Genomic DNA, 23,638 nt, shown 5'->3' with positions numbered 1-23,638 from the left:
AATGTTAAAACTGCCAGTCTGCACCTGAAATATTGTGATTACTTTAATTGGGATTGTTAAAGCTTTCTTAATTCTTATTCCAGTTCTTTTTAATTTTAGCCCAAGGTGGTTGTTACAGCATCATTTGGCATTGAACCTGGAAGGAAGGTAGAGTACATACCTCTTCTAGAAGAAGCGCTAAGAATAGGTCAACACACACCAGACAAAGTTCTCATTTATAATCGTCCGAATATGGTAATTTGAATATTTCACTTGATTCTTGTTTTGTTACTGTGTTAAGGATGGTTCTAGTTTTGACCGTTTTGAAAGAGACACTTCATCCAAAAACTATATATATATATATATATCTCCTGATATATATCTATCTATCTATATCTATATCTATCTATCTATATATCTATATCTATATCTATATCTATCTATCTATCTATATATATATATATATCTATATATATCTATATCTATATCTATATCTATATATATATATATATATATATATATATATATATATCCTGAATGTGGTTGCTATTTCTAGGGAGAAAAGATATAAAAAAGTACTTACTTTTTTTGTGTGTGAAAAGTAGGTTAAAATAAAAAAGTTGAAACAGATAAATACTTGTAATATTCATGGATTAGGTTCTATGTATAGTGCTAGTGTGACATCATTTCTTGCTTTAAATTTTATAACGTATATACTAATGGACACTAATTGCCTATCATTTGATTTTTAAGATATTCTTTTAGTAGATAAATTAAAAAATATTTCCAATAACTATCAGTTAGATGATACTGTGAATCCTATTTTAAAGGAGAATCAGTGGATCTAGAGACAAATACCTTGCTTGATTAGTAAGTGCAAGAGTCATGATTTGGACACTGGCTTCATGACCCTGTGCTTCATCCCTCCACGGTGCTGCCTATTGGAGAGGTGTGATTAATTTGTATGCAAAATATATTTTTTTTTAATTAAGACAAGCATTTAGGCCAGAAATACCAAATTGGGTTCTTAACAGATTAAAACATTTTTGCAGAGGAGAAATTACAAGGGTGCAAAGAATCATGTACAATTTTATGGAGCTCTTGAGAGGTTATCTACAGAAAGTACTTAAATGACACGATATGAGAACAAAGAGTGTTAGAACTATGTCATTTTGATTATCACCTAGCAATTCCCATTAGTACATTAAATTCATGGGTAAAGTTTTAGTAGTCTGTGGTTCATGAACTGCTACACTCAATGATTTTAATGTTCTTACTGTCTTGAAGAAAAATTTAAATTTCTTTCAGAGGACCACAAGCATATCTTTAAAAAAGGCTTTGTTGCCATTTAAATTAAGAAATTCAAAGTGATCAATTAAGAAAGCTTGGGTAAAGGGATGTTCAAGGAATGACAGAAACACACACAAAAGTGTGTTTATGTGACGTAGGGTACTGTTCCCACACATAGAGTATGAATTCACAGAGGGTGAAGACCTTATGATGGGCAGGACTCAATGCTAGCAACTTTCAAATGCTTTTTCTTATTTAATTCTTATAAATCAACAAACTAGATCGTATTACTGGCCCCATTTTAGGAAACTGAAGCAGTTAAAGTCCAGCTAGTAAGTGGTATAGCAAAATTTGAACTCTGGTTTTAATGACTTTGGACCAACAAGATATATGCTATTTATTTTACTCTATAAACGTATCTTTGTGCATATCAATGTTCTCTACTCAAGATTTTTTTTCTTAAATACAAGTCTCTTTTTTTCCCTCTTAAATAGAGATGTGCTCTCTGTTTACTCCTCCCTGATAACTATCTTTCTTCTCTCTCTCTCTCTCTCTCCCTCTCCCTTTTTCTCTAGACTCTTTCCTCCACTGTGACATGGACGAGGGCTTTGAAGGTCTCTTGTCCTGTATACGAGACCTACGGTTCAGGCAGTAATTAAACCCAGTGGATTAGCTTTGCTTTGAGTTTAGAGAGGAACAGATTATGAGCCTGGGCGGTGTAGCTCATTAACCAGGATTACATTTTTTGCCAGGGAGGTAAAAAACTTGGCACTACTCCTGAGCCTCAGGCAAGCATGACAGAATCAAAGCAATATCACATCAGACACCCCTGATGCTCCTCCAGTACCACCTTTTAGGAATTATAACAACTAGGAAAGTCATGTCTGTAAAAGTAAATGCATATATGTAAAAGCTAAATATTGATTTTTCTCTCTCTTCATTTTGTCATGTCTCTTTTACTCACACCTTTTTTTTTCTTAGTCTTTAGAACAACCATCCGTTTGAGCCCTCATTTCAATAGTGGCCTATAAAAATTATGTATCTATAATTATTTCTGTGATCACTCAATTCACATTTTTCATTTTGTCAATGTGATGATTTTTATACATGTGTAATTATGATGTCAAAGGTTTGATAATTTGAAATTAGTTGTTTTTATGTGATGCATGAAAAGAAATGAAAACATGATTTGCTCATAGTTAGCTATTTTTGTTTTTCTAAATGGCACCAGCTAGTGCCAATTAGAGTGGGCCCAGAGAAGCCAAGTGGGACTGAAATATCACCTTCATGAAGGATCAATTCAGATTATTTCTACATGGGTTTATTCATATAGGGATTATATTTGTAATATTATATAGACACATTAATTTGTAAATGTACCTACTTTAACATACAACCACATTTTATAGCCCTGATTAATGTATGAAGAAGCCTGAAAAATAGAAGTGTCTTGTCTTTCTATTCTAAGTCTCTCAGAATCTTTTGGCTTAACTTAGTAATCACCTTGATGAAGCGAATGATTGTATACATCTCTAGTTGGTGAATCCCTCTAGATTTACCAAGGGATGTATAGCTTGGTTGTGCCTGTGCTATCATGCTTATCAATTACAAACTTCACCTGATATGTGATCTTGAATTCAAGTTAGTGTTTTAGAAAATAACAAGTTACCTAATGGGTCTTAACTCTACTTAGATAGCTCTTCATTACAGTAACTCTTCCATAAACTATTTCCTTGCTCTTTATCTATCTGGCCATTTCATGGCTGCTATTTTTAAAGACAATCTCTTCATTTAAAGGTGTATCTGTTTAACCCTTGAATCTATTATCACAAAGTTTACAACAAAGAGTCTTGTTTCCTAGAACAAAAGAATGAAGGAAAGAAGGAAAGAAGGAAGGAAGGAAAGAAAGAGATTGATTTCTACATCAGTTAATGACCTAGGATAAGGAAAACTTGGATAGTCTTTTAGATATGTCACATACACTCATTAATTTTAATAATTAATTTTTGTTCTTGAAAAAGTAGAATTCTTCACCACTCCAGAAGATCATCTGACATGCTCTCATTTGGAAAGGTGGCCACAATATTCCTCTTAAATTCCCTTGTATAAAGAGAACTTTTAATGGGTTATTTGACATTTCATTGTGAAGACAGAACTTCCAAAGTAAAAGAAATAGGATTCAAAAAATAAGAACTTAGTTTATAAGCTGTTAATGTAGATACATCTTTGGAAACATGAACCTCTGAGTTAATTAAGCTCTGAGTGTTGATGAAAATTAACTGCCTTTGATTCAGTTTCTTAAGGGTATCCCTAGATTTGAATAAAATATATTCATTGTGTCAGTTCATTTGAAGCAAACATTAAACCACTGGGATTTTTTTTTAATAAACATTAATCTTCACCAAGAACCTTGAGATTTTCTATTCATAAATTAAGTGTGTGGTGCTATATGCCAGTAGAGTTTCAGTCAGATGCTCACACTCCTATAGATTTAGCTACTTTCTATTCCTTTGATTTAATATTCTTTTCATAATGTCTATTTTTATATTTTGCTGTGTAGGAGACAGTTCCTTTGGTATCAGGTCGTGATCTTGACTGGGAGGAAGAAATGGCGAAAGCCCAATCACATGACTGTGTTCCTGTCCTTTCAGAACACCCACTGTATATACTTTACACATCTGGAACAACTGGGTTACCTAAGGTATTCGCTCTCTTAGGCATAACTATCTATAGCAGCAGTTTTCCTTTGTACTGTGAATATCTATAAAAAATGTCCTAGGGGCTGGGGATGTGGCTCAAGCGGTAGCGCGCTCGCCTGGCATGCGTGAGGCCCGGGTTCGATCCTCAGCACCACATACAAACAAAGATGTTGTGTCTGCCGATAACTAAAAAATAAATATTAAAAAAATTCTCTCTCTCTCTCTCTCTCTCTCTCTCTCTCACTCTCTCTTTAAAAAAAAATGTCCTAGACTCTGCTTTGATGTTTAGACATCATTACTTAATATCTTAAATAAATTTTATGCTTAACTCTAAATATACAAAAGCATTCATTGTATTTAATGTCAAATGCTTTATCCTTATTTCTTCCAAATCTTCTCAAATGTCAGCAATACACAATGGACTTCGTAATTTACTAAAATTAACATGTATTTAATTGACTATCAATGGGTATTTGTAAAACTTTGTAAAATATATCTTATGTATGTTTGTGTGTATTTATTTTTGTGGTGCTGGGGATCAAACCCAGAGGAAATATATGTTTAAATGAAATATGTTTTATTTATTTATATTGAGAGATTTTATATTATGGAATTTATTTTCGATCTAGAATTCAGTTCTTTGTTATAAATGTGATTTTTTAAAGAATTGGCCTGGACAGTTTAATAAGAGGCAGTTTATCTAGAGTATTGAAATATTTGATTTACAATATGGAAGACACTTGATGTTTCAATATCTGTTTACAATGAAACTTGCTTTCACAAAGTAAAGTTAAAAATATCAATATTTATGAATGTGTCAGCTATCAACCAATACTACTCGCCTTGTATCTTCAAGTAATACTGTTTATTTATACAACTTCATAAAGGCTTCTGCTATTATCTTTCTGATGTATCCTCCTTAGAGGTTTCAATATTTACCAAATCATAGAATTTAGTGGGGAAAGAGACCTTGGCAATCATTCTCATCTCAGAGGATAGAGGTCTCTATTATCATCACATCTCTGTAACTTTAGAGTTCTGAGAACATAATCTCCTAATTATATTAAACTAGTCTAATCTATTAGATTACATTTTAAGAAGGAAATTTAAGATATTCCACACAAACCTTGCTTGTGAAAAGGAAAACATTTGGTAAAGGAATATATTCTCTGTGAGGATAGAGACCATGTTTTATTACATAGTGCTTAACAATTTTTTTTGTCAAATGCATACATGTGTATGTGTATATTATGCATATGAAGATAATTATCATTTAAGATCAAAGTTGTGTGATATTCTTTACGACTCTAGTCATTTGTAAAGTAAATATTTCTCCATATTGCAGTTTTGTTTGCTTGAGCAGACCAAATGATTGAACACAATTTTCCCCCTCTACTTTTTGCATTTTACTATCAGGATGGAGTTCCATCTGAACATTTGGCTATAAAATAAAAGGGGTACAGCAAAGTTTTAATCTAATATAAAGTAATATAAATGTATCAACATGAACGGAAATTCCTGAACCTGAGAATATAGTACAACTTATCAGACTTTAAAAATAACAACAACAACAACAAAGAACAGACAAAACAACAACAACAATAACAACACTATAGCTTCTTAAAAGCTTGAAGGAATCTTGGAAAAAAGAAAAAAGAAAAAAAGCCCCCACCTCACACAAAAACCTTTGTGCCACCTCAAGAGTTTAATAAATCACTCTGAGATTCACTGTGACCTGGATTAGAATCTGTATAAGAAGAGCTTGTCAGTATTCAAAGTTGACTCGGCCAGGGTAAAAGAAAAAAGATAAAAGTGGTATAGAGAGCATTATGTGTGGAAGAGTGTTGGTTTCCAATAAGGAAGGATCCTGGCCACCCCAGGTTTTCTGAGTCAAGTTCGTTTCAGGATTCCTTCAGTGATTAAATGAAGGTCCTTTCATGTGTTTTTATTTCCCTCTATCCTTTTCCTCTTAACAGACCATCCTGAAGACTGTTTATTTTTATAAGTTGGAGAAGGCTTTAATTGCTTTGAGATTTCTTTATATATATTGAATTTGGCTCAATTCAATGTACATGTATTAAGTGCTCATTCTGTGCTGGAACAGATAGACCATGAGTAAAACACAATCCCTTGAATCTAGTAGGGTGCAGATATGCACGCACATAGGTAATGCAAGACAGACTGTGATTCATTTGTTGAAAAGGTAGGAGACTTCACACAGTGGAGGCAATGGGGATTCTTGTTTCAGACTGTTTAGGAATTTACTTATGACAGTACACTTTAGGGAAGAATCAGATTTTGTTTGAGATTAAAAATGAGAGAGGGAAGTTCAAGACGTTGAAACTGAGAGAAGGGTGGTTTTGAATATTTACTGAAGTAGAAACAGAGTAGAATGGTTTGGGGTGGGGAAACCAGGAGGTTTTGAATGTATTGAGTATGATGTGTTTTGGGGACATTAATATGGAGATGCCCAGTCAGTATTGAACGTGAGAGTCTGAGGCTGTACATCTGAAGCTTGAGATAAACATTCATGGGACATCGGTGTAATGGGCTGGTATTTAACTTATGGAAATGAGTGGGTTTTGCAAAGTGTAACATTCAGAATAGAAAAATAAGGTCATTATTTCCCAGTGTTCCTGAGACATGCTTTTCTTTCCTGCAGTGAACCTTAGAATTGCAATTGCTTTGATATTATATATTGCCAACAGACCTTTATGTCACTTATTTTAATCCACTTTACACATATTGTTATAAGTCTTAGAATGTATTTCACACTTTGATTACACTATGACACTAACCTTAAAATTTGTCGCTGGTAGATCCTTAGGATATATTTAATAATTGCTTACTTGTTTACTCTTCAGACTCCTCTTTATTCATACTATTCTCATTTCAATCAAGATTATTAGTATCTGAAATATTAATGTTGGGATCTCTAGAGTAGAAGTTCAGGAAAGATGAACACACCTGTAGGGATATGCATTTAGATATAAATTTCATGACATCATAGTTTCTTTTTCATCTTTGATCATCCTAAGAAATAATAATATTGTGAGCCTGTTACAGTTTGCATCTGGAACGTCCTCCAAAGGCTCATGTGTTTTGGGCTTTGTCCCCGGCTTGTGGTCCTATAGAGGTAATTTCAGAATCATCTCTAAACTGGTAGTAATGTTAGGAAGGGCTGGAAACTTTAGGAGATGGGGTCTTGTTGAAAGAGGTGGGTCACTGGGAGTGTGACTTTGAAGAGTATATTTTGGCCCTGGACCCCTTCTTTCTTACATACTTCCCAGATGCCAAGAGATGAGCAGCTCTGTTCTACCATGCCCTTTTCATTATGATACTTTGCCTTACTACAGGATAAATGCAATGCAACTGACTACTGTGAACTGAAGTCTCTGAGCCAGAAAAACCCCTTTATTACTTCAGGTTACTTTTCTCAGGTGTTTTGTCACAGTGATGGAAAGCTGACTAATTAACCCAAACTGCATAAAAAATATTCTGCTTAAAAATCCTTATTTCTCATAGGCATATAAGGCACACATAAGATAGTCTGTTCTTTGGTTGGAATTTGCATATATATTCAGTTCATATTTGCATTTCTGCGTCTGCCAACTCTGGAGTTGTCAGGAGGCTGTATGACAGGTTAATCTGTTAGCTGCAGCAAATATTCCAGCACCCACAGCTGAGCTACTTTGCATGCATTTTGGTTTTGTTGTGGACTTCTATTCTATTTGGTTTTGGAGTCTATATTCAACATCATTCAAAGCACTGAACAATAAAATAAAAAATCCCTCATCTGGATGGCTCTTCTTTTGGAAGTGGGAGATTTAGTGATGGTCATATTTATCTTCTTCCAGCTTGATATCGTGGAGGGACAGTGATAACAACGAAAAGTTCATTGCCAAAGGAAAACATGGGAAAGCAACCAGAAGGATAGGATTCAAAAGGAGGCACGACAGGAAGGTGATAGATAAGGCTTTTTGTACTTTTGTACATTTACATAACTTATGTAACTTTTATTCCTATTTGTTAGCGGACTTATTCATATTCCCCACCCTGGGGGGAACAAGTGAGAAGGAGTAAAATAAAAGCAGTGGATTTAAAAAAAATCTGTGGTACAATTCTTACAGTTAAAATGCTGAACTTGCTACATCTTCCCTCCTTATCTCATAGTTCTTCAGATCAATAAAAAATTATACAGCTGCTACAGCATCTTCCAGGGAGATAGTTTCAGAATCATCCAAAAGCCTGCAGCAAGAGATTTTATATTTGATGAAATACCCCAAATGGAAACATTCCATTTCCTCTCAGATAATTCACTGGGTTCTACTAGTTTCAAAGGATATTTTTCCTGAATAAAGAAAAGTATGTTTTAAAGAATTTTATCATTCACACTTGTTTATTCACTCCCATATTCATTCATTCATTCAGTCAATAAATGTACTAAATGACTGTTGTGTGCCAGATAGTACTGAAGATGCAAAGGCATTATCCTCACAGTGCTGAATGGGGTAAGAGGCACAGCACTGTGTTGCTCTGATGAGGTATGCTGGCCTTGGGAACTGTGGCACAGGGCAGAGAGAAGTGCAGCACAGTTGGGTGGGATAACAGCTTCCCAAGAGAGGTAGTATTTTGCAGTGTCTTTGTATATTTGTGTGAAAAAATGGGAACTAATCAGGTTCAGAGAAGGAGCAGGGAGACTCATTCTACAAAGAGGAAATGCTATGAATAACGCCACTATCAGAATAAGATGATTGATGATGTGTGGAATTTTTTTTTTAATTTTGTAGTTGTAGATGGACAGAATGCCTTTATTTTATTTGTTTATTTTTATGTGGTGCTGAGGATCAAACCCAGTGTCCTACGCATGCTAGGCAAGAGCTCTGCCACCGAGCTACAGTCCCAGCCTTGTTGTGTAGAAATTTTTAAGCACATCAGAGCCATTCCATTTTTTTTTCTTAATTCTCTAACTCCAACCATCATTTGGTAATGGATTTCTTTTTCTACTTCCCGTTTCCTTTATTTTTCTTTTCAACTTGTCAGGCTGAATAGAAATACACATAATACTCCAACACACACACACATGCACGTTCATATATATAAACATATAAACATGTATTCATAAGTATAGACATATATACATACACATGAATACATACATCTATATATTTTTAAAAAATATTTAGTTTTAGTTGTAGTTGGACACAACACCTTTATTTCACTTGTTTATTTTTGTATGTGGTGCTGAGGATCGAACCCAGGGTCTTGCATGAGGAAGGCGAACACTCTACTGCTAAGCCACAACCCCAGCCCACACCTATATTTATATATGCAAATAAATATCCATTTGTGTATGCTTATATGTATATATTTATAGAAGCCTTTATTATAGAATAATAGAGGGGTTGAACTTGGAAAGTATGAAGTTTTGTCATGTACTACAAACTTTTATTGCTACAGTATTTTAAGATTTGCCTTCCAGATTTTTATAGATACATTTACACACACACACAGACACACATACACACACACACACATTCTTAGAATGAAACTCTAAAGCTCATAATCTAACCACACATCTCAGTTTTCCTGCCTCTTCCCACTTAATGTCTACTTTTCCAATTGTGTTTTTCAAGTTGCTCTAACTCAAACTGCACACAACACTTCATATTGACATGTTTTTTGTCTTATTTAATGTTCCCATTTATGACATTTTTGCGGTTTTTCTTCAAAAGCAGCTCATTAAGCTGGAATACTTAAAGGACTCTCTGTGACTGCTCTGTGACTAATACTCACCCTTTATTTTGACTTGTAGAAATGAAAATCTTTAAATACCATAAACATTCTAAGTGCTCAAAAAAGAAAAAAATCCCACCTGCTCATTGTCTTTTTTTCCTCACTTCTGAGATAGAATTCATTTTCATGTCTTTATTTGGAGCTTAGAGTGTGATTCCCACCTGGATGTTGTTTAAATTCTCCAGAAGATTTTAAGGATTATGATTGATCCTATAAAAACCTCCAGAAGAGTATATTGGCAGAATATACGACTTTTCTGAGAATATGTTAGATCACATAATGCTTTTACTTACAAGGTAGATAGAGTATAGGCACGTATAAAAAAGCAGTGACAGATTGAAAAGACTCAATGTAGCAAGCTTGTGAATCAGGGCAAGCACTGGTGGTGAATATGTATTCTTACCTCATGCATGGTATTTCAGATATATTTTTAAAATGCTGAGTGTAATTTTGCTTACTTAGAATATAACTATTTGACTTTTTAAATAAGACTTATGTGTTTTCAGAAGCTGAAAAGGGTTTCTTTCTCCTTTGTATTGTAATTATCATTACTTGGAACACATGACCACAAACAAGAAACAGAAATGCCTTTTCATCTTATTTTATTCACAAACTAACATACATAATGAAGAATCTCCTTTTAAACATAACCTTTCACATGTTTTACCTTCCAACCTCTCATAAACTGTCTGTATGGAGAATATGAAACTGTGTAGTTCTTTTTTTTCTATATCATATAAATAATCAGAAATTTGAAAACTGTATAATCTTAATATTTTGGGAGGCTTTAGACCAAATTATAGATCTAAAGGTTAGATTAATGAATGGCAAAATGATACCTGACTAAAATATTCATACTCATTTTTCTTAAAAAAGTGAGTATTAAAAATCAATGAAAACAGAAGTTATGGTTTTTATCTCTCTTTCAGCTCCATTTTATTGTTTTAAAGGGGATTTTGATGGTGACTGTGGAAAGCCATCCCTGAAATGCGTGAAAACCTTTTTCAGCATTGCATCCAAGGAAGGGGTAGATCTGGCATTGGAAATTTCCCATGGCAGTCCCCCTGGATAGATTGCCCAATGCACATGAACTTCCCTCAGTTTTGCTAGAAGGTCCGGTGCAGCACCAGTGATGGGCATAACCTTTAGGAACTGAGTAGCCTACCTGCCCCTACCTCTAACCTATTTTAGTGAAGAACTTTCTGTAATTTCTAAATAAAGCAAACGCAGGCTCCTTTCTTTGTTAGAAGCTGGACCTGTCTGATCAGCTTTGCACATCTCTGTCCCCTCTTTGAAAATACTTGTGTTCTGTGGTTTTTTTTGCCATACTATTTTCCTTAGTTTTTATTTCTCAGCCAGCCCATTCCTCCGAAGGGAAACCCATTTCCTTGCCTGTGTGGGACATGGTCGATAGGTGGCCTCTAATTATTTTGGCAGTTTTCCTTTTTGAGTAATGCCAGAACAGGGTAAAATAAAAAGCAACAATTTCTAGAAGGAATAATATTGTCTAAAATATATTAAATTTTAGGCTGGTCATATAATTCAATGGCAGAATGCATACTTAGCATGTGTTAGTCCCTGGACTTGATCTCCAGCCCTTAAACAAAACAAAACAAACAAACCCAAAGATTTAAAATTTTAACCTTTATAGCTTTAAATGATTTTTCATACATGGTCTCATTAAGTCTCACTTTTTATTTTTTGTGGTCAGCTGGGTTTAAATATCCACGAATTTATAAAGCAACATTCCTGAACATCATTTGAAAAACTACCCATTTGAAAGATAATAGAAATTTGTTAATCCTTTAAAATTTATCATCTGGGTTTTAGAATTGAATTACTACTCTGTTGGGTGTATCTAGTCTTTTTTAAAAATTAGTTTATTTATTTTAATTAGCTATATATGACAGCAGAATGCATTTTGATTCATTGTACACAATTGCAGCACAACTTTATATTTCTCTGATTGTACATGATGTAGCATCACACCATATGTGCACTCATACATGTACCTAGGGTAATAATATCCATCTTATTCCACCATCTTTTCTGCTCCCATATCTTACCCCTTTCCCCTCCTCTTTGCCCAATTAAAGTCCCTTCATTTTTCCCATGCCCATCCCCTCCCTATTATGGATCAACATCCACTTATCAGAGAATACATTCAGCCTTTGGTTTGGGGGGATTGGCTTACTTCACTTAGCTTGATATTCTCTCATCCATTTACCTGCAAACACCATGATTTTATTCTCTTTTAATGCTGAGTAATATTTCATTGTATATACATAACACAGTTTCTTTATCCATTCATCTACTAAAGGGCATCTAGGTTGGTTCCATAGTTCAGCTATTGTGAATTGAGCTGCTATGAACATTGATGTGGCTGCATTACTATAGTATGCTCATTTAAGTCCTTTGGGTATAGATGGAGAAGTGGGATAGCTGGGTCACATGTTGGTCCCATTCCAAGTTTTCTAAAGAATCTGTAAACTGCTTTCCAGAGTTGTTCCACCAGTTTGTAGTCCCACCAGCAATGTATGAATGTCCCCTTTCTGCCACATCCTCACCAACATTTATTGTTGTCTGTATTCTTGATAACTGCCATTCTGACTGGAATGAGATGAAATCTCAGAGTAGTTTTGATCTGCATTTCTCCAATTACTAGAGATGTTGATATTTTTTCATATATTTGTTGATTGAATGTATAATTCTTCTGAGAAGTGTCTCCTCAGTTCCTTGGCCCATTTATGAATTGGGTTGTTTGTTTTCCTTGGTGTTAAGTTTTTTGAGTTCTTTATATTCTGAAGATTAGTGCTCTATCTGATGTGCGTGTGGCAAAAATTTGCTCCCAAAATGTAGGCTGTCTGTTCACTTCACCAATTTTTTCTTTTGCTGAGAAGAAGCTTTTTAGTTTGAGTCCATCCCATTTATTAATTCTTGATTTTATGTCTTGCACATTAGGAGTCTTATTAAGGAAGTCGGGGCCTAAGCTGACATGATAAAGATTTGGGCCTACTTTTTCCTCTATTAGGCACAAGGTGTCTGGTCCACTTTAAATTTAAATTTAAAGTGGTGTCTTGATCCACTTTAAATTTTGTGCAAGGTGACAGATAAGGATTTATTCTCATTTTGCTGCATACGGATCTCCAGTTCTTCCAGCACCATTTTTTGAAGAGGCTATCTTTTCTCCACTGTATGTTTTTGGTGCCTTTGTCTAGTATGATAACTGTATTTATGTGAGTTTGTCTCTGTGCCTTCTATTCTGTACCATTGGTCTAAATGTCTATTGTGATGCCAATATCATGTGATTTTTGTTACTATAGTTTTGTGTTTATAATTTAAGGTTGTGTATTGTGATGCCTCCTGCTTTACTCTTCTTGCTAAGGATTGCTTTGGCTATTCTGGGTCTCTTATTTTTCCAAAAGAATTTCATGATTGCTTTTTCTATTTCTATAAGGAACATTGTGGGGATTTTAATTGGCATTGAATCTGTATAGAGCTTTGGGTAGTATGTCCATTTTGACAATATTAGTTGTTCCTATCCAAGAATATGGGAGATCTTTCCACCTTCTAAGGTCTTCTTCACTTTCTTTCTTTAGTGTTCTGTAGTTTTCATTGTAGAGGTCTTTCACCTCTTTTGTTACTTTGATTCCCAGTTTCAGAGGATTCATCACTGATGTATAGAAATGCATTTGATTTATGGGTATTGATTTTCTATACTGCTACTTTGTTGAATTTGTTTATTAATTCTATAAGTTTTCTGGTGGAGTTTATTCCTTTTCATCATTTCCAGATTGATGCATCTTACTCTCTGTACCACATAATCTAAAAATTTATTTACTCCATTATAATAATTGTTGACAAAAATGAGTTTAAAATAGGCTGGAGAGAAAAGTCTAAAATGTATCCAGTGAAATATTATTGACAATAAATATTGCTGTCTACCATAACATATAGACAATTTATTGTCTACAAAAAAATTGTACTTTTTCTCCTTGGAAAAATGAGTGAGTGTTTTTAGAAAAGAGGATTTGCAGACTGATTAATGTCAAATTCATTAAGTTATTGAGCCATAGGAAAAGAGACCTTATTACAATAAACTAGTTAGCAAAGTGTGTGGAAGATAGGATAGACTATACAGGGAAATAGCTTCTCAGTTGACATAGCAAAATGCATGTGTGAAGTTTGCTGGCAGGGGGCCTGAGATTTCTTATATTCTCAAGATGATCAAGAGATCCAGCTGCCTGCTAACCGTATCATACAACCTAGAAAATAGCTCTCAAATGCCACCAAAGCTTCACCTGGTATTTGCCAAGAGACCAGGTGTTGTTGCTAGTAGATAAAATATGTTCCACAGCTTGATACCTGTTTTATTAGTGGTACCTGAGGAGAGCAGTGATTTTAGCAACTAATGGAAAAAATCAATCTATTTTTCATTCCCCTGGTCCATGTAAATGGGTTAAAAATGCAAAGTTAGGCCAAAAAATTATAATTAACAGCACATTTATTGATTAAAGCCATGCTTACTCTTTTATGTAAAATAATTTTCTTTTTCATAGAGCAGTTGTAATTACTAAAAGATGCTTCAAATGCATTTGAATATAATATGACTTGTACTTAACAGGCATTCACTTACTTATTCTGGATAAAAAACTTGGTTATGTCTTACTGGACTAATGATTAATGTTTATAATGAAGCAATAAATAAAATTAATTAATTATTAAATTTGCCATCAGTTCTTATTTATGATGACCCTTATGCCCACTGTTCAAATATTAGATTTCTATTAAAGTTGAATATGTTCACAGTTTTGAGGAAATCCACTGAAAGTTGATTTATGAAAGTGGTGTGATAGTGATGTAATGATCCCTGGTTTTGTCCCAATTGCAGTATAAATAAAATCTGTTAGCTTTAAGTCCAGCTCCTCAGGTTTCAATCCTCAGGAATTCAGAATCAACCGCCAAAGAATTGGTAAACTCTAACATGATATATACAGGATTCCTCTTTAGCATTGGAATTGGGCTCCAGTTGGAATATGACTTTGTTTCCTCTAAGCAACCCAGTTTTGTTTAATTATCTTGAGGAATAGATGTCCTTATGTTAGTCTGTATTTTAGGCATGTAACTACATTTGAAGTTTTTCCTGCACTTAATTTTGTTATTTTCCATTTTTGTTCAGGAACTGCATTTGAAAATGTAATGCTTATAATGGGTAACATCACTGAAAATATTTTATGTGATATTGTGAAATCGTAAGTCTTCTTTAGAAGAGTAATAATGTCATGCAAGGATGGATTCCACAAATGGAACTGATGAGGACAAATTGTTCTGGGTTTATTAGAACAATTTTTCTGTGGGAGAAGCCACAGAAATAGTGATTCAAATATAGTTATATAAAAGTTGAAGTAATATGTACTCTACAGAATATCCAATACTTTAAATCTGGAATTTTTAAAGTAGAGAGCATGAAGATAGAGAAATTTTTAACATATCATCCCACTGACTTTAACGTCACTCTTTCTCTCCTTTAGGGTGTGGTGAGGCCCACTGGGGGCTATGCGGTAATGCTAAATTGGACAATGTCTTCAATATATGGCCTTAAACCTGGAGAGGTAATCATGGTTTTAAGTGTAGGCTATATGACATTTCTGATAAAGCCATGTTCATTTTTATCATTTTCTTATTTTTCAGGTGTGGTGGGCAGCTTCTGACTTAGGCTGGGTTGTTGGACATTCTTATATCTGTTATGGACCTCTCCTACATGGGAACACAACAGTTTTATATGAGGTAATAAAATAAATGTTATTTCACATATAGGTGGTACATATTTTAATGAAATTTTTGAGTAGTAGTCCTGAGTAGGAACAGTAAAATGTGTATAGAGACAGGGAACATTTTTATATCTTCTTCCAGTTAAAAATATGATTGCAGAAGAGAAGGTAATTTGTAGAAAATAATAGCCAGCTATTTCATTTATAGTGTAGAACAATCAGTATAAATTGAATTCCAGAGAATGTACAAGAACAAATTTAATGTCTATCTTTAATAGATTTTTAGAGAATATTATCAAGCTGATACTGATTTTAGAATCCTAGAAGAGAAAATATTTACCATTAAATAAGCAACATATATTCACCTTTTTTTTTCTTTTTTAAAGAATTAGTGGGTTTCCAAAGGGATATTTTGTCTTAATTATAGGTAAATATTTTCGATGGTTTCTAATAATAACAGTGTGTAAAGGAAAGGAATAGAAACTGACTAGATTCATAGCTAAACAAATAACTACTAGAAAATTCTAATATATGCATTAATATCAATCTGGAATAAGGTTTCTGTCTGTATAACTAGGAAGTTCTCCCTTTGTACCTATTCTCTTTACTTTTACCAGAGACTTATATGAAGACTTAGATAACATACTCATCAGATTTGTAAGAGATCAAAATCTTGGAGGGATAAAATGTATAGTGATTTGCTAAATTATCATTCAAAATGATCCTGGATTATTTTGGACACAATAGGATAGAAAAATGCAGACATCTTCACCGTTTTATATTTAAATTAAAAAATATATAAAGAAATGAAATAGGACAAACTTGGGTTGGTTGTACTTTTTGCCGTTATATCCTGAGTATTATAATTGTCCATGGTACAAATGCAAATCATTGGTAGGATTGCTTTAAGAATAGTTACCATATACTATGATAGCATATTTATTTTTCTGCATTTGAAAATTCATGGTTAGCTCAATGAAGAGGATAACAACAAAAATCAAACAAAACAAAAAATAGCTTACTAAAAATCATGTAAAAGAAAAAGACTAGGGTAAAAATCATAAAGAAAGAGACAGAGGAACTAGGAGTGGTTAGTGTGAAAAACAATGTATCTAAGGTACATATAACAAAAGCATCTTTTGGTACTTAAAGAGATGATGCATATAAAATAAGTACCCTTATAATGCAGAGTTGCAGAAAGTTATATTTGGGGAATAATCAGAGACAAATTTCAATGTATAGCATTGTAGTAGAATGAATTCTCTACTGGGAGGCTCTCTTTCATATAAAGTGGTCTCTCAATATCAGAGTAGGAATGTGAAGAAGAGAATTGTATATGTGGGCTGTGTAAAGAAGTATCGGATAATGTCAAGTTTCTTTACAATATTAACACTCTGCGACTCACTGAATCTAAAAAAAAATGAGAGACTATTCTTTATATGAAATGCTTTCTAGTGTCTTTTCTATTGTGAGGTCATTTGTGTTCTGTCAATTTTAGCTGTTTTAGTTTTCAGTTTTTTGTCTCTGAATGCTAGGAGAAATTCAGGCAGACTTTAATATAAGAATTAAACCATTGCATACAATTCCACATCTCTTGAACTGTGTTTTTGTATCTGGCAGACTCATACGCATTCAGGTGCTTGTAATTAATTACTGCATGATATAAAGCTTGACACATCTGTTCCATACTGAAGTCCTTGAAAGAGAATAAATGTTTTCATTTAGCAAGCAAGCAAAATAAATCTCAACACTGAATACTTACATTATAATGTGGCATTGCTCATATAAACGTGACAAAGCAGAATTCACCTTTATAAGTATTTATGTTTATCACTATTAGGCTGACTTCAGAATTGAGATATATGTAATTTTTCTGCTATTTACTGTTGGCTTTCTATTGTTTCTCCAGTTTATTTAAAAACGTGATGTTAAAACCAGGAAGGGAGGTTGATTGTCTTTATCTTGGAGTGATATGCTCAAGAACAGTGTAGAGGTTCTATAAATATTTGCTGTGTGAATGACTGATAAAGTAACCTACTTTTTTAAGCCTTTGTCTGCCCTCTCCTCTTTTTTTCCCCCAACTTGGAAATGTCCTCCATTCTCTCTGATCACACAACAAAGCCTTTTAGAGTTTGACCCACTTCTAGCTTTTCCATCTTTATTCTTCTGCACTAAGCTCCTTGAGAAATGACCCTACCAATGTGGTCTGAACTTCGCATTCTTCCACTCACTCTTCTTCTCACCCTTATCTGGTTTCCATCCACATCATTTCATAGAAGCTGCTGTAGCAGAGGTCACGAGTGACTTCCTGAGTGTCAAAGTGAAAGGGCCTTCTTCCATGTGATGTTATCTTATTTCTCAGTCACGTTCAGCACTGCTGACAGTTTTAGGAAATATTCATTCCTCTCTTGAGCCCCATGCCCCTTTGCTGTTGTTCAGATGGTACCCTTGGCCTGGTGTGACTTTTTCTCTCTCTTTCCTTACCTGGATAATTTCTACTATCCTTGAAGACTCTGATTTAATGTCATCATCTCTTGAAAGTTTTCTCTCACAGTCTAGGTTGTTCAGTGAATATCTGTTGCTGAGCTGACCACACTGGATTATCTGTTACATCGAGAAAGAGTAACAGCATCAAAAGCCAGTCTCCCAGTATAGTGTACTGCAGAAAGTAAGCCGTCAATGAAGAATACATGTAGAACCAAAATAAACTCACCTGTCCATTCTCTTCCTTCTCTGACAGATAGATAGCACTTTCCTCTCCAGATTTTTTCTCTTCTTTCAGTCCTAAACATTGGGGTTTAATTGGGTCATATTCTTTTTTTTTTTTCATAGGCAAAGGTTTATTTCATAGGAATATAAAGAATTCATGGAAATGGGAGGTAAAAAAAATCCAACAAAACCCACTTGAATCTAATGTATGAAATATGATATGTCAAGAGCTTTGTAATGTTTTGAACAACCAATAAAAAATCCAACAAAAGAAAAACAGTCATAAATAAGCAGTTCACAGAAAAATAAATACAAACATCTTTTTTTTAAAATTTTTTATTGTTGGTTGTTCAAAACATTACATGTTTCTTGATATATCATATTTCACACTTTGATTCAAGTGGGTTATGAACTCCCATTTTTACCCCATATACAGATTGCAGAATCACATCAGTTACACATCCATTGATTTACATATTGCCATACTAGTGTCTGTTGTGTTCTGCTGCCTTTCCTATCCTCTACTATCCCCCCCTCCCCTCCCCTCCCCTCTTCTCTCTCTACCCCCTCTACTGTAATTCATTTCTCCTCCTTGTATTATTTTTCCCTTTCCCCTCACTTCCTCTTGTATGTACTTTTGTATAACCCTGAGGGTCTCCTTCCATTTCCATGCAATTTCCCTTCTCTCTCCCTTTCCCTCCCACCTCTCATCCCTGTTTAATGTTAATCTTCTTCTCCTGCTCTTCGTCCCTACTCTGTTCTTAGTTACTCTCCTTATATCAAAGAAGACATTTGGCATTTGTTTTTTAGGCATTGGCTAGCTTCACTTAGCATAATCTGCTTTAATGCCATCCATTTCCCTGAAAATTCTATGATTTTGTCATTTTTTAATGCAGAGTAATAATCCATTGTGTATAAATGCCACATTTTTTTTTATCCATTCATCTATTGAAGGGCATCTAGGTTGGTTCCACAGTCTTGCTACTGTGAATTGTGCTGCTATGAACATCGATGTAGCAGTGTCCCTGTAGCATGCTCTTTTTAGGTCTTTAGGGAATACTCCGAGAAGGGGAATAGCTGGGTCAAATGGTGGCTCCATTCCCAGCTTTCCAAGAAATCTCCATACTGCTTTCCAAATTGGCTGCACCAATTTGCAGTCCCACCAGCAATGTACAAGTGTACCCTTTTCCCCACATCCTCGCCAGCACTTGTTGTTGTTTGACTTCATAATGGCTGCCAATCTTACTGGAGTGAGATGGTATCTTAGGGTGGTTTTGATTTGCATTTCTCTGACTGCTAGAGATGGTGAGCATTTTTTCATGTACTTGTTGATTGACTGTATGTCCTCCTCTGAGAAGTGTCTGTTCAGGTCCTTGGCCCATTTGTTGATTGGGTTGTTTGTTATCTTATTGACTAATTTTTTGAGTTCTTTGTATACTCTGGATATTAGGGCTCTATCTGAAGTGTGAGGAGTAAAGATTTGTTCCCAGGATGTAGGCTCCCTATTTACCTCTCTTATTGTTTCTTATGCTGAGAAAAAACTTTTTAGTTTGAGTAAGTCCCATTTGTTGATTCTAGTTATTAACTTTTGTGCTATGGGTGTCCTATTGAGGAATTTGGAGCCCGACCCCACCGTATGTAGATCGTAGCCAACTTTTTCTTCTGTCAGACGCCGTGTCTCTGATTTGATATCAAGCTCCTTGATCCATTTTGAATTAACTTTTGTGCACGGAGAGAGAAACGGATTCATTTTGTTGCATATGGATTTCCAGTTTTCCCAGCACCATTTGTTGAAGACGCTATCCTTCCTCCATTGCATGCTTTTAGCCCCTTTATCAAATATAAAATAGTTGTAGTTTTGTGGATTGGTTTCTGTGTCCTCTATTCTGTACCATTGGTCTACCCGTCTGTTTTGGTACCAGTACCATGCTGTTTTTTTTACTATTGCTCTGTAGTATAGTTTGAAGTCTGGTATCGCTATACCGCCTGATTCACACTTCCTGCTTAGCATTGTTTTTGCTATTCTGGGTCTTTTATTTTTCCATATGAATTTCATGATTGCTTTCTCTATTTCTACAAGAAATGCCGTTGGGATTTTGATTGGCATTGCATTAAACCTATAGAGAACTTTTGGTAATATCGCCATTTTGATGATGTTAGTTCTGCCTATCCATGAACAGGGTATATTTTTCCATCTTCTAAGATCTTCTTCTATTTCTCTCTTTAGGGTTCTGTAGTTTTCATTGTGTAAGTCTTCCACCTCTTTTGTTAGGTTGATTCCCAAGTATTTTAATTTTTTTGAAGATATTGTGAATGGAGTGGTTGTCCTCATTTCCATTTCAGAGGATTTATCACTGATATACAGGAATGCCTTTGATTTATGCGTGTTGATTTTATATCCTGCCACTTTGCTGAATTCATTTATTAGCTCTAATAGTTTCTTTGTAGACCCTTTTGGGTCTGCTAGGTATAGAATCATGTCAACTGCACATAGTGATAATTTAAGTTCTTCTTTTCCTATTTTTATGCCTTTAATTTCTTTCGTCTATCTAATTGCTCTGGCCAGTGTTTCGAGAACTATGTTGAACAGAAGTGGAGAGAGAGGGCATCCCTGTCTTGTTCCAGATTTTAGAGGGAATGCCTTCAATTTTTCTCCATTCAGAATGATGCTAGCCTGAGGCTTAGCATAGATTGCTTTTACAATATTGAGGTATGTTCCTGTTATCCCTAGTTTTTCTAGAGTTTTGAACATAAAGCGATGCTGTACTTTGTCAAATGCTTTTTCCGCATCTATCGAGATGATCATATGGTTCTTATTTTTAAGTCTATTGATGTGGTGAATAACATTTATTGATTTCCGTATATTGAACCAGCCTTGCATCCCAGGGATGAATCCTACTTGATCATGGTGCACAATTTTTTTGATGTTTTTGTATCCGATTCGCCAGAATTTTATTGAGGATTTTTGCATCTAGGTTCATTAGAGATATTGGTCTGTAGTTTTCTTTCTTTGAAGTGTCTTTGTCTGGTTTAGGTATCAGGGTGATGTTGGCCTCGTAGAATGAATTTGGAAGTTCTCCCTCTTTTTCTATTTCCTGAAGTAGCTTGAAAAGTATGGGTATTAGTTCCTCTTTAAAGGTTTTGTGAAACTCTGCTGTATACCCATCCAGTCCTGGGCTTTTCTTAGTTGGTAGTCTTTTGATGGTTTCTTCTATTTCCTCGATTGATATTGGTCTGTTTAGGTTGTCTATATCCTCCTGACTCATTCTGGGCAGATCACATGACTTAAGAAATTTATCTATGCCTTCACTATCTTCTAATTTATTGGAGTATAAGGATTCAAAATAATTTTTGATTATCTTCTGTATTTCTAAAGTGTCTGTTGTGATATTGCCTTTTTCATCCCGTATGCTAGTAATTTGAGTTCTCTCTCTTCTTCTCTTCACTAGCATGGCTAAGGGTCTGTCGATTTTGTTTATTTTTTCAAAGAACCAACTTTTAGTTTTGTCAATTTTTTCAATTGTTTCTTTTGTTTTGATTTCATTAATTTCAGCTCTGATTTTAATTATTTCTTGCCTTCTACTTCTTTTGCTGTTGTTTTGCTCTTCTTTTTCTAGGATTTTGAGATGAAGTATGAGATCATTTATATGTTGGTTTTTTCTTTTTTTAAGGAATGAACTCCAAGCAATAAATTTTCCTCTTAGAACTGCTTTCAATGTGTCCCATAGATTCCGATATGTTGTGTCTGTGTTTTCATTTATCTCTAAGAATTTTTTAATTTCCTCCTTGATGTCTTCTATAACCCATTCATCATTCAGTAACCTATTGTTCATTCTCCAAGTGATGTATGCTTTTTCCTTCCTTCTTTTATCGTTGATTTTCAGTTTCATTCCATTATGATCAGATAAGATGCATGGTATTATCTCTACTCCTTTATATTGTCTAAGAGTTGCCCTGTGACATAATATGTGATCTATTTTTGAGAAGGATCCATGTGCTGCTGAGAAAAAAGTGTAACTGCTTGATGTTGGGTGGTATATTCTATATATGTCAATTAAGTCTAGGTTATTAATTGTGTTATTGAGTTCTATAGTTTCCTTATTCAACTTTTGTTTGGAAGATCTGTCCAGTGGCGAGAGAGGTGTGTTGAAGTCTCCCATGATTATTGTATGGTGGTCTATTAGACTCTTGAACTTGAGAAGAGTTTGTTTGATGAACATAGCTGCACCATTGTTTGGGGCATATATATTTATGATTGTTATGTCTTGTTGGTGTATGGTTCCCTTAAGCAGTATGTAGTGTCCCTCTTTATCCCTTTTGATTAACTTTGGCTTGAAATCTATTTTATTTGATATGAGTATGGACACTCCTGCTTGTTTCCGAAGTCCATATGAGTGATATGATTTTTCCCAACCTTTCACCTTCAGCCTATGTATGTCTTTTCCTATCAAATGCGTCTCCTGTAGGCAGCATATTGTTGGGTCTTGTTTTGTGATCCATTCTACTAGCCTGTGTCTCTTAATTGATGAGTTTAAGGCATTAACATTTAGGGTTATTATTGAGATATGGGTTGTTCTTCCAGCCATATTTGTTTATTTATGTTACTAAACATGGTTTGTTTTCCTCTTTGATTATCCCCCCCCCCCTTTACTGTCCTACCTCCTACTGTTGTTTTTCATTGTTATTTTCCATTTCCTCTTCCTGTAGTGTTTTGCCGAGGATGTTTTGAAGAGATGGTTTTCTAGCTGCAAATTCTTTAAACTTTTGTTTATCATGGAAGGTTTTAATTTCATCTTCCATCCTGAAGCTTAATTTCGCTGGATACACAATTCTTGGTTGGAACCCATTTTCTTTCAGTGTTTGAAATATGTTATTCCAGGATCTTCTAGCTTTCAGAGTCTGTGTTGAAAGATCAGCTGTTATCCTGATTGGCTTACCCCTTAATGTAATCTTCTTCCTTTCTCTTGTAGCTTTTAAAATTCTCTCCTTATTCTGTATGTTGGGGATCTTCATTATAATGTGTCTAGGTGTGGATCTCTTGTGATTTTGTGCATTCGGCGTCCTGTAGGCTTCTAGGATTTGGGATTCTGTCTCATTCTTCAAGTCTGGGAAGTTTTCTCGTATTATTTCATTGAATAGATTGCTCATTCCTTTGGTTTGGAGTTCTGTACCTTCCTGTATCCCAATGACTCTTAAGTTTGGTCTCTTAATGTTATCCCATATTTCTTGGATGTTCTGCTCATGGTTTCTTAACAGTCTTGCTGAGCTGTCTATGTTCTGTTCCAGTTAAAATACTTTGTCTTCATTTTCTGATGTTCTATCTTGTAATTGTTCTACTCTGCTGGTAGTATTCTCCATTGAGTTTTTAAGTTGGTTTATTGCTTCCTGCATTTC

At 34.6% G+C, this 23,638-nt stretch overlaps 1 protein-coding gene across 2 annotated transcripts in view; it reads left to right on the top strand.

The window, feature by feature from the left end:
* Acss3 (acyl-CoA synthetase short chain family member 3) overlaps nucleotides 1–23,638 on the top strand; it is a 176,603-nt gene that overhangs the window by 54,479 nt on the left and 98,486 nt on the right. Inside the window, exons 4-7 of one of the 2 annotated variants that reach the window (XM_027929264.2) lie at nucleotides 100–234; nucleotides 3,830–3,970; nucleotides 15,296–15,376; nucleotides 15,456–15,551. In XM_027929264.2, the coding sequence (XP_027785065.1) occupies nucleotides 100–234; nucleotides 3,830–3,970; nucleotides 15,296–15,376; nucleotides 15,456–15,551 (453 nt within the window). The remainder of the gene's footprint in view (nucleotides 1–99; nucleotides 235–3,829; nucleotides 3,971–15,295; nucleotides 15,377–15,455; nucleotides 15,552–23,638) is intronic. The other variant, XM_071609157.1, reaches the window with a different exon arrangement.

The sequence above is a fragment of the Marmota flaviventris genome, chromosome 3 (assembly GCF_047511675.1).
Source record: "Marmota flaviventris isolate mMarFla1 chromosome 3, mMarFla1.hap1, whole genome shotgun sequence".
Lineage (NCBI taxonomy): Eukaryota > Metazoa > Chordata > Mammalia > Rodentia > Sciuridae > Marmota > Marmota flaviventris.
Note: the sequence above shows the minus strand (reverse complement) of the source record. Positions and strands in the feature narration are given on the sequence as shown.